The 12,423-nt window shown below is 35.8% G+C and overlaps 1 protein-coding gene across 2 annotated transcripts; it reads left to right on the forward strand.

The window, feature by feature from the left end:
- Positions 1 to 3,930: 3,930 nt before the first annotated feature.
- SLC3A1_1 (Neutral and basic amino acid transport protein rBAT) lies at positions 3,931 to 9,350 on the forward strand (the record flags this gene model as incomplete). Of its 2 annotated transcripts, XM_035734038.2 has the most annotated exons (10): positions 3,960 to 4,329; positions 4,367 to 4,659; positions 4,698 to 4,817; positions 4,860 to 4,967; positions 5,000 to 5,121; positions 5,156 to 5,293; positions 5,326 to 5,486; positions 6,957 to 7,198; positions 8,083 to 8,202; positions 8,855 to 9,350. In XM_035734038.2, the coding sequence occupies 10 exons, from the start codon at positions 3,960 to 3,962 to the stop codon at positions 9,101 to 9,103; spliced, it is 1,923 nt and encodes a 640-aa protein (XP_035590129.1). In that variant the 3' UTR covers positions 9,104 to 9,350. The 2 variants fall into 2 exon arrangements, with proteins under 2 accessions (XP_051068394.1, XP_035590129.1); XM_051215202.1 differs by having other exon boundaries at positions 3,931 to 4,329; positions 5,000 to 5,293.
- Between the last annotated feature and the right edge of the window lie 3,073 nt (positions 9,351 to 12,423).

A 12,423-nucleotide genomic window follows, 5' to 3' on the forward strand; every position in this document is an offset into this window, starting at 1 on the left:
AAAGGCAGTACCATTGCACCAACTAATTCCATTATGGCTTTTACAGACCTGGATGTTCTCTCTTGACAGAGACTGCTCGATTAAAAGTTCTTCAGTTGAGCAAGATTCGATTGTGGTTTTGAAATTCTTTAACCAGTTCCGACAACAAATCATCTCCAAAATGCATCGCGGTTAACTAAATAGAGTTCACACTGCACAACTACATCCAAAAATACAAAACTTTGACTGTGATAGTGTCTATTGGTTGACACTGATTGTTATCATAGCATTCCAGTTTTGAACTTGACGTTAAGCATGTCGTCATCATCAGATTGCGTACTGAAAAATTTAAACTATAGGTAATTCGGGTATCTCAGGGTTTCAAAATTTTTAAATTCCTTTAGCTGAATGGTTTGCGTTTGACCGAAGCTGGGGATCACTCACATTCGACTCCAAATTAATTGAATTAGATCTCTGATTATAATTCGGTCAGTGTTTGCCGATCCTGTTTACCGAAATTCATTTTCAATCTTTAAATCGGACAAATCATAAATAAATATTCGCCAATAACTTAGTCCACTTACCACACTCGAAACAAAAGTGTATCGTTTTACTTACGTGGCTAATTAATTTGACACTTACATTAGTGATTTATGCAATCTCAATATGTGTTCAGAAGACGAACAGAAAAAGCTATTAACGTTAGTTATTACTCATATAATTTTCCCTCCTCAGACAAGTTACATATTATTATGTCAGTCCCTTCAAAAATGAAGATACTCATGATGGTTAGATTTGTTTATGTTTGTATACAAAAGACTTATTCGATATTTACAAATAATTTAAAACAGTATTATCTCAAACTGCATTTATCAAACAACCACCAGACATCCTTGGTCAACAACCTCATTATGGTGGTGAACCAAATATTAAAAAATTTTGAAGACCACTTTCGTTTCAACAAATCTGACCATAGTCCATTTGTGACCACATAAACAATGCATTTCACTTACTCGAGTTCAGATTGATACAAATGAACACACTACAGTTGGTTTCATATTCACTCAGATAGTGAAAAACAACTACGTCAAACTCCTGGTTGACTGGGATATAAGCTGTGAAATAGCCACAAACATTATGAAAATTGACGTAAGACGGCAAAAATGCTGTTCACAGCTAATAAATAAATGCATCCAAAATACTCGATGATATGTGGTGTGAGCGAGAACACATAGAATAAATTGTCTTCATGCCTGCAATGTGTGCTTGCACCGAATTTTCTACGTGCTTGCCTCGAATGTACAGAACTAAATGATTTCCACCAAATGGAAACTCAAATAAAATAATAACAAAACGGTAGTAACATACATTTGGCCTCATTGCTACTGGTTCGAGAGAAAACACGAAGAGGTGCTGTACATTTGCGCTTTAGTTATGTTAGCAGCAACAGGCTAGTCTTCACACAATCACGCATATAAAAGAAATAAATTGGAAACAAATCTAACCATACAAGAACGACAAAAGAACAATGAGAATAACGTATTTTATTTTGGGAAATGAGAATACCCAAAGACTAATGACCATTCGTTGAAACAACAGCTACATCTCTTTCAAACCAAGAATTTAATATAACGACTAAACTCTTGATATTTAAGTTCAAAGTTTAGAATATATCTAGCCTCCTTAACAGTGACCTGTGGATTCTGTAGACTCAAAATGCTCCATATCAAAGTTATCCCTCCTTCTCATTACTCGATAAACTCCGATATTATGAAACCAAATATAATTGCTAAACAGAATGACATGATTTCCAGTATACTCTAAATTCAGTGAGTGTCATGAAGAAGGTTGCTTTAGTATGTCTGTGCACAATCAAGCGATCAGGTGAAGTTGTAGCTATTTCTAACTACCCATGGTTTTGACAACGTTATCATCCTAGCTTTATATCCTCTTTTCACGACCCACATGTTTTATGTTGTGGTGGACCAAATAATATATTAACTCAAAAATGATAACAGAGTTATTAAGTACAAATAGTAATGTCAATATATATCAGCTAAACGTTATAAACACAACAAAAATTAGAGACGTTACTTAGTTCAGCAGGTTTTTGCGTGTTTCGGCTGAGTTTGGTACCAAAATCCACAATTATGGATGATTGAAGATTCCAGTAAGATTGATGTCTTTCCACTGACATAACCAAGCGTAGAATATAGTCTAATTTGGTTGCAGTCTATATATGTAGACGGTAGTTGATTTAGAGTTCAGTTAACACAGTCACGAGCAATGAAGAACAAAAGGTATGTGTATAGCAGTGTATTTGTTAGTAGGTAACAACGTGTGTTATGCTATGAGTGTAACACGACGGAAGAAAGTGTGTTCAGGGTTATGCACTTAAACAGTACGTGCAATCATTTAATGGTAAATGTACAGGCTATGAAAAACTAACAGAATAAATACAACCAACATCAAAAACTATTTACAAAATAAGCTTGTCATGCATATCTCCACATAGCTCCCCCCAGAGTGTCCAGAGGTAACACTGGTTATAATAACAACAACGAAAAATTGTGAGAGTAAGGTATACACATGTATGCAAAATAATATTTGCGGTAATAACCAAAAAGAAAAAACGTGGAGATGGGTACGAACTGCGCGTTAGTAATGTACATTGCGATAGTATACAAAGTAGTATGAATGTAGGGTAGCACGACAAAAAAATTGAGAATGCGGTCATTCACTGTCTTGTTTTGTTAATAATAACAATAACGTGCAAAGCTGTTAATAAGCCCACAAAAATTGAATTGTTTACTTTATGTACGATAAATAAATGATTAGCTAGGATTCACTCGTTTATTATTGCGACAAAAATTTTTAAAAAATCTGTGACAAAACGAGTAAAATGTAATTAATTATATACACGTGTGAAAAGAAAAAATAGTAGATTTTATTTGGAAATTGAGTGAATTTAACAGTGCAATATATAAGTGATTGTTTGTTCTGATTTTTTTATTCAGCAAAATGTACATAACGTTTGGGTTTCTTTACAGTCCTGTCTGAACGTGTTAAGCAAGTGGGCTTGATGCTTGGATTTTCATCCTCCTCTGCTCTCGTAGTAACTAGTGGGAGGGGTTGATTAACTGCAGTGCTATCTTTGTCTTGTTGCGCTTCGTAGAAAGCTGGCTTTATTCTACCAATAGCGATAGTCTCCTTCTTTCCACTTTCGTTGGTGATGAAGTGTTTGTTTTTTTGTTTAATTACTTGGTAAGGTCCTTCGTACGGTTGTTTCAATGGCTTTTTAACTGCGTCGACTCGAACAAAAACAAATTTACAAGTCCCTAGGTGTTTATCAAGTCGTACGCGGTTGTTGCGTTCACGCGGAGGTATCGCTTTAATGTTTTGCATTGTTTGTGATAGACGGCTTACGAAACCACTTGGATCATTTGACACTGTTGATTCTTGATCAACCAACTGACCTGGCAATGTTAATTTAGTACCATAAACTAGTTCAGCTGAAGTGCAACATTTGTTTAAGCGAGGTTTCGTCTAATTTGTACGGACCTGAGAGTTGTTTCATATGCCGTAACAAGTGAGATGGTCTCTTGTCACCTAGTTCGCATGCTGTTAACAGTTGCTGAAGTCTTTTTCGTCAGATACTGATATGCGTTGTATTACAGCTGCTTTAATTTCTTGGCAAGAATCGGTCTCTGGTACTTGGTCGATCAGGTCTCGACTTCAGTAGCGATTTAGATAGGGACTGCGCTTGTCATCCATATCTCCACAATGTTGGGCGTTAAGTCAATAAGTGAATACTAAAAGATTTTAAAGTTTGTCACGTCATCAAAAATTTGTATAAGAGTAAAAGCCTTCACCTTTATATTTCGAATGACCGATTAAGCAGCTTGCTATTTTGTTTTTCTTTTCTATTGTCATCTACATTTCATCATTCTCACTTTACAAGCGGTTGGTTTGTGTAAAGTATGAGTTTGAGCGGTACCAATGGTAGAGTTCCATACGACGAGGAGGTGGGGTTTTTACCAACCTCAAAAGATAGTCCTGATACAAATGAAAATGAAGCAGGACAAAAAGACACCTATCGTTTACTTACAAGAGAAGACTTGATGCAGCTAGACAGCAAAGAGCCGTTGTGGTTACGTCTTAGATGGGGTCTATTTATATTGTTTTGGATTGTTTGGATTGGACTTCTCTTAGCGGCAATCTTAATAATAGTGTTCACTCCCAAGTGTCCTCCAAGACCTGTTCTGCCTTTCTGGAGATCAAGTGCTGGGTATTGGGTCAACCCATTTGCTTACGCGGATTCTACCGGTGACAAAATCGGAGATCTACGAGGTTAGTTAAGTTCATATCCTTCTTCTCTTACATTTAGGCTTGGTCGAAAGACTCGGATATATCAAAAGTACTATAGGTGCGGGATTCATTGTCCTCAGTTCTATTTTCTCCGGTCAGTTTACTAATGACCAGAAAACATTGGGTCTTGTGGACGATTTCTATACTATTGATCCTGCCGCTGGTACTATGGAGGATTTTAAGTATTTTGTGAGGTCATGCCACAAAAATGGTATTCATGTGGTCTTGACCATGGACTTTAATTCTGTCTCTGCGAAACATTCATGGACTGATTCAACGTCTATGCTCGAACCATATCCGAGTGGTGGACGGGTAAGAACATGATAAAAACGTTTCTACTATTTCGTTAGATTTCCCGTTTAGGTGGCGATGCAAGAACCGTTATACAAGGCACCGGATATTACTCTGTTCTTGGTTCACAGTTTGTTGATCTTAATCTGAGAGAGTCAGTTACATTAGATCGTGTTTCTGTAAGTTAAGCCGTAGCATAATGAAGTTTGAATCCATTGTAGGATGTGGCAAAGTTTTGGCTCAATGAGGGCATAGATGGCATTCTTTTAGACAATGTTGCTTTCTATGTTGAAAACAGTGCAGAACCCACCGCCCCGATTACAAAAGAGGTGCGTTTTTCTCAGTTAATTTTATTCAATAGTTGGGTTCAAAATGGTTTGCTAAATATCCGACATCACAAATTTACCTGAATGAATCAGTGGAGGTTGTTCGCAGAATTAGGAAGGTTGTCGATGAAATGTCGGAGTCCAGTGGGAAACCAAAGTAAGTTACTTGTGTGTTACTGTAAACGTCTAAGGTTATTGGCAGTTGATGCTGGTAATACAGGATATGGTATTAGTGAGAAGGAAGACCCTTCCATGCAGTATCTCGGGACGAAAGATTCGCCAGCAGCACATGTAGTTGTAAGCCGTCAGTTTGTTAAGCAGCGTGGTTGGTAAGCTGTTCTATTCGAAGCTTATTTTGTAGGAAAGCATCTCCAACTAATCCTCTCGTGATAAACAACAATATTTTGACGTATGATATGCTAAGTGTGGATGACAGAGATTCCATGGCTTTGGCAGCTGCTTCAACTACTGACCCTAGACAGTCTGATCTAGTTGCTTTGGCTTCTACGTTTCTGCTTCCAGGTGAGCGTCGTCATTTGTGTTGAATTTATTTCCTTTTCAATACTATAAACAAACTTAGTGGTGATTCCTTTAACATGCTGAAATTCCAATTGTATGTTTCAAATAAGTGCTTATTTAGTCTTTTAAGTCACTTTACATGACGTCACGTCATTTTACACACTATTGAGTTATGTGTCATGTGTGTTCTGCAATTGAGTTTGTCGTTTGTCACAAGAAGCTTAAACAATTGTTTTTACATCGGTTAAAAACGTACTGAAGAAGAACCATGGACTTGTTCCTGACTAAGTTCATCAGTATCCCGAGTAGTGGCAGTATTGAAGAGCTATAGAGATCTGAAGTCCCGAATTATCAAGCTACACATTACCATTTATATCCTTTTACGTGTCAAGATTACTATGTACTAATAATTGCTTTATGAAATACTGATTTTGTTGCAGTAAAACCTTTCAGCACTAATTACGCAAGATAACAATAAATTTACCTTTTAGCGTACGCTGAGATGTAATTATGCGAATAGTGTGTTCTGCGTTCTTTAGTAGTCCCTTTCTGCACCAATCTGTATTGAGAGGTTGATGCCAGCTTAATTGGTACAACTTCATCCATCATGTATTGGATGTAGAAATTCCCATGTAACTGTCTCTGGTTCCTTCCAAAGGTAAGAAACAGTGAACATGACAACAATCACGGGTTCTTCAGTCTAGTCTCACCGTTACTTGACATAGTGGTGTTTAAGCCCTTTATAGAAACATGTAAGTATGTAGAAGCACGACTTTTAATTATTCTATTTGATGTAACGTGAGACCGAAAGATTTATTGCAATATCTGCAGAGTTATGGAAATCGATGGCCCAAACGTCTAAGTAAACCGATTAGTCATTCAGAAATGTATCGCTCCAAAACAGTATCAAACCCATCAGAACAGTTTGTGAATTTTCTAGTCAGTCACTAAAGATGTGGTGACAAATGCAAATTATCTCACGTTACCTTATTTGATATCAGCATAATAGGAGGAGTTTCGCGTAGTGGAAACTGAGATAAAAACACTGATGTCGACGGTAGTAGACAACTGCGTATAGGAAACTTAGTTCGAAGATAGCGAATGAAATTACGACTAGTAACAAGTTCAGAGCTCATCATCAAATATGGGATGAACGCATCTACATCACTGATCGGTTTTAACCTGTCTCGAACCACAGCAACTGGAAACGAATGTGCTGTCGATTTTTATGTTATTGTTCCAATAAATAACAACCTTAACGATTTAGCATACTGTAAACACAGTAAGTGAATGGGGAGAATGAATTCATTACCAATCTGTAAATTAGTTAGTTGTGACCATCATAATAATCCGTCACAATTACGTTGCTGTGTTCTGTCGCAAATACAGTCAGTTATTCCTTTAGCAAACCCTGTACTTTCCCTGAGTTTTGCAATTTTTGGGAGTATATTTTTGTGCTTGCTGTATTTCTAGGCACTTGTCTACTGTATTATGGTTCGGAGTTAAATGAGGAGACGAGAAACACCAAATTCACTGCCGATTTTTACCCGTTTGATGAGAAGACTGTGTTCACTGGCTCTAACGAAACTGATGTGCTTTTATCTCAATTAGCCATGCCTTGGGATCAATCTGGAGTTGGTTTCTCGGCGATGCTATCAAATGTTACTTCTTTTACAGAATATTTGAAAGCCTTCAAATTTAATGAAACAGTCGAGGTACGTATAGTGACTAGACTACTAGAGATCGAATATGCCAGAATATTATTGAAATTTTCTCTTAATTGCTAAGTATTTATTTTACGTAGGTTTAACGGTATTATCATTAAAACTAACGGGATCATTTGCATCAAACGCAAAATTTTCAACCAGTTTTGTCATGGAAAATTTCTCAATAGATTGCATAATAAACAGTTGCTTATAAGCTTGCTATACATGTCTAAAACGTACTGTCATTTGACACTGAAAAGCAAGTAGATTGCATTGTCAGAAAACGATTATCCAGCTTCAACTATCAAAGTATTAGTTGCTCACTCCTCTAGCCTTGAGTAACTGTCTGTTTTGTTCAGTACTAATCACACATTCAACTAGGTTGATAAATGTAACCTGAAATAAGTTAATGTTACCTCAAATACGTAGTTACGGGAATTAGAAGCATTGACTGACTCCCGATATATGATCAGAGTTGCTTCAATTTTAACATTCAAAATGTGATTCTTACTATGTCGTAGTTAACCACTCACCCAAACCTCCTTTAAATTTTCACTGCAGATTTTTCTGGGTGAAACTTCCTTTTCTTGTCATTGTAGGAGTTCATTTTCTAGAAACATATGTTTTGTATAGATTATAATATTTTCAATTTCTGAAAATACAACATGTTAACTGTGAGCATTCATTTCACTCAGTTCTCTTTATTGCTTCTTGGCTTAAAAACGTTTAGTTTATTTCGTATATTTGTTTTTCATGAGATGTTAACTAGTCTAATGATGACGCTCAAGATATCGATGGCTGTTGATGTGCATAAAATCGGTTCCCCAAGTGTTTTGTTGAATTAAAGTTGTCATGTACAAATAATGGATCATTTGTCTTCCCATCTGTTTTAGTCCGCAACATCAAGTGGTCGTGGGATTACTTCTCTCTCACTTGTTCAAGATCTTGTAGCGATCCGTAAAAATGAAAGCTTGCTATGGGGAGGTTTCAGGATGTTGCAACCCAGTCGCATTGTAAGTTGATTATTATTGTACTGATTTCTTGCATCATTTTTAATTTGATTGTAAAATTTGAGGTAATACTTCTCTTTTCAGCAATGAACCTGATACTTAGTTATTTAGATACTGAATGCAGTTACTGGGTTATCAGTTTGTATTTCATCTCACCCGAGTAGTCTTAGTGATAGTTGCACAATGTGTGTATAGACTGTAGTGGAATTATCATACTGTATGTTGAAGGGCCTATCATGCATTGTCTTTCCGTTTGTATGCAGTATTGTGTCAACGGTATGATTGACCATTGACATACTCATACACTGTTGAAGAATAATGAGTTTCATTCACACTAGGTACTTGGGTACGAACCATACTCTATGTGGGAGTGCTAATAGTACTATTTGAATTCCCAAGTCGAAGTAGGTGAATCGGGGTTCGAGCTTGAGACTTAGTGGCTAGAAGTCGAACACTTCTTAACTTACACCGCTTACCAACGGTATAATATTCATCCTAAAATGAACTAATATTATTTAAAGTCTCTTGTAAAAATAACGAGATGCGTACATCAAAACAATCAATAACCGAATGCTTGTTTACAGTAGTTTTGTGATTCACTTCTCTATCAGGCTTTACGAAGAAATGTTTTTGCAATTCCCTCCTTGTATTTCAGACAGAAGAGTTGAATTTTGAGATATTTGAACGCAAAGCCGAAGGTTTCCCAGCTTTCATAATTGTTTTACGCAAAGAGTCCAATGCGGTCAGTGGGACATTTGACTTTTCTAGTGTGTGCCCTAGCATCATTCCAAAAATAATCTATCCTCCAAATAGAAATTTCCCAATTGATCAACCAGTTAGTAGTCAACGTGTTTACCTGAAATCTGATGGGCAACCTATGATATATGTTTTCAAATGTGAATGAAATAAGTAAACTTACCGAGGTTTCATATGTATGCAGTCAATAACTGATTTGTTGTGCTTGAACTGTCAGCTATTACTTTTTCAACTTATCGAACTTTATCTGTTGTAGTACAAAATGCTTTCTTAGTTTACCGCTAAATTGTGTGCTTATGTTCATTCCGACCAATTTACAAATATATATTTCTTTGCTCAAACTCCTCAGACTTTTGTACTGTTTAAAAATGAATTGGGTATTACGCGCATTATATTGAATAAACGGTTATTATTAAATTAAGATCAGCCTAAATTACTTATATACATAATGTGGTTATTGACGAGATTTTATGAAGTGTATTAAAATAAACAAGATGATTATCATGTAATTTGAAATTTTGTAGGATTGTTTTTGTGTATCTCTATTGCTAATTTCACGAATAAATGATCTAATCACCGGGACTAAAATGGAACTTAAGTTCAAATGTTAAGGACTGTCCCAACCAGTTTAAAAATATCTTTCTCATATAAGGTGGATGGAGGTAGTGTACTGGATGTCTTGAACTCAAATCTCGTGCTATTTGATACTTATCAATAAAAGATAACTGTAATCTTGAGGAAACTGGTATTTCCTGTTAGGTTTGATCCCGTGTCACCAAACCGAACAGTCTGAGACGTTACCACTGAACTATTGGGGCAGTAACTCACTTATCGAATTTTTTTCTACAACAGACTCGATAAACTGAATTAGGGTGATCTTGAATTTTTAATCCAAGTAGTGAGTCTTCTATCCGATCATTCAGTATGCATACTTTAGGATATACAAGTTGATCAATAAATATAGTGCCAGGAAACTAGAGCAGACATCTTGTCTAACTATGAATGCATAATATAATATACAGTTTAAAGTAAAAATGAGTCCACACTGAACATTACTGTGTTAATCTGTTTACTGGTTTATACATTGTTCAATCTCAAGTGTAAAACGGTGGATTTCATTTCTACACGTATTCATATTCTTGAGTCAGTTTGTCCTAATATTTCCTTGATACATAGTCGTCAATAAATGGCCTCAAATACAATCCATTGCCTGTCAATCGCGTGTCATCAAATCTCTTTTGCAGTTTACTGTATCGAAATTGTCAGTTGGAATATTAAAGATTCCCGTTGTGAAAATTAGGACAACACATATAAGCGAACAATATTGTTTTCAATTAGATCGTCATCAGGCTTTACTCTAATATACATGAATATTTATACGAAAATGTAAACCAATCAAGGCAATATGAGTCAATAATCACAATGAAATAGAATAAGTCTCTACACACAATGGGTAAAAGTACAAGTTGATAGTAGGAAGACAGGTGAACTGATAATAGTAAGAATAATCTTAAATACAATAACAAAACTCTTATCAATAGTTAAACGTCGAAAATAGGAGGTCAAACATGGGTAAATAGACTAGGAATAGTAATCATAAAACATTAAGATCATTGCGTAATAAGATGTGTGTAAATAATTAGATAGTGAAGAATACAAAGAGGCGGAAAATTACAAACAAATAATGGATGTGGAAATAAGGTTAATGATAACAAAAGAGAATAAAATAAATGAGGATAATAATAAAATTTAAAAATATATCGTTAGTTAAGTTATAACTGGCCATTGAAGGGATAGGAGGGTTACGTATTTCTTCTGTACACATAAATTGGGGTTATATGTAGGAATTCCAATGGCTTCAGCTATATGTAGGAGGCGGGAACGAACTCCGTCGGGAAATGATGGAGGTATACGATAGATAACTCGAAATGATTTTGATTTATCTACAACATGACCGCTATCTTATCAATAGTTATCTGGCCCTTTAACAAGTTGGTACGATGTTAACTCATTCGATAAGTTAAGTTGCCTGGTAGTTATTGCTATCTTAGCAGCTGAATGTAAATGCACATAGAAGAGGCCAACTCAGGTAACTTATCCTATCGTTTGAGTAGACATCTCTGGTCGACAAGAGAATGTTAACGCAAGATTGGCTACGTAGAATGTCCTGGTGATTACTTTAGTTAACCTATATTTCAGACCCATTGTGTGTAGAGACTTATTCTATTTCTAATTGTGATTATTGACTCATATTGCCTTGATTGGTTTACATTTTCGTATAAATATTCATGTATATTAGAGTAAAGCCTGATGACGATCTAATTGAAAACAATATTGTTCGCTTATATGTATTGTTCTAGTTCGAATATTACCGAGTTCACATAGAAAACACACATGTACAATAATTGTAAACATCCTCAACTATTAGAACACTTAGTCGATAAGCTATCCACTTTACCAAACTAAGAGATTTGAACAAATTATACAGATTCCGGGAAACTTCAACTAACTTCACTAACGAATTGTGATTTTGCCATTTTCTGAGGGTCAAATCAACAAGGAATAGAGATATTACTGGTCAACATCCTCTCATCGACTACCCTTGAGGTGACTGGAAGTGGTGACTCAATTATCAATAACATTGAAACCTCATTTAATTTACCATAAATCTCATGTCTAAAAACATTTACGTGATAATGTAACCATGGATTTGTAAACGAGAACCCTACCATAATCATTATTGTTATTAGTGTTTTCGATGCACTCTGATGAACTTGCGACTTTGTCGATAGATTCTGAATGATGATTTGGCACAAACTTCCAACGAAAACATTTTTAAATCTGTGTTGTATACACAAACGTTCACTTGTCTGTCTGGTCAAGTCAATTGCATTTGTTGTTAACAATTATAAGTATAGGTCAATGTTTCCAGACAGTGTGTAGAACGATTGAAAACAGTCAATATATGAGGGTTCACTATTCACAATCGTGCACAATTAAACTATACACATGGAAATCGCTGCCATTGTAAACTGAATTTCAAATATCAAATAACGTTTGTTAAACCCTCTTTGATCACAAGTTAATGCTCATCTATCACCCTCTCACGCCACTAGCTCATATCACTCACTACCTTATGATCCACACTTGAATGCTCCTATGTTGTCAAATAGCGGTCACCTACATGGATAGTCGGTTAGCCTATGTTGTGAAAAGATCACCATACTCTGCACAACTCACGAATCCAACATTCCACATTCATCATGTTGAACGGATTAAGATGGATATTTAGTATATATGACATATGCATAGTTTAAAATGTGTGTTATTTGATGGGTTCTCGTGGTCGAATGATCAAACGTTTGGGTGATATGGGCGTATCAGTTGTCGTTGTATTGACGTAGTATGCAAACGTTGTATGAAACCATCAATACACACACACGCACATGTGAATATGCAGATCTATAT

This window comes from Schistosoma haematobium, chromosome 2 (assembly GCF_000699445.3).
Source record: "Schistosoma haematobium chromosome 2, whole genome shotgun sequence".
In the NCBI taxonomy this organism is placed as follows: domain Eukaryota; kingdom Metazoa; phylum Platyhelminthes; class Trematoda; order Strigeidida; family Schistosomatidae; genus Schistosoma; species Schistosoma haematobium.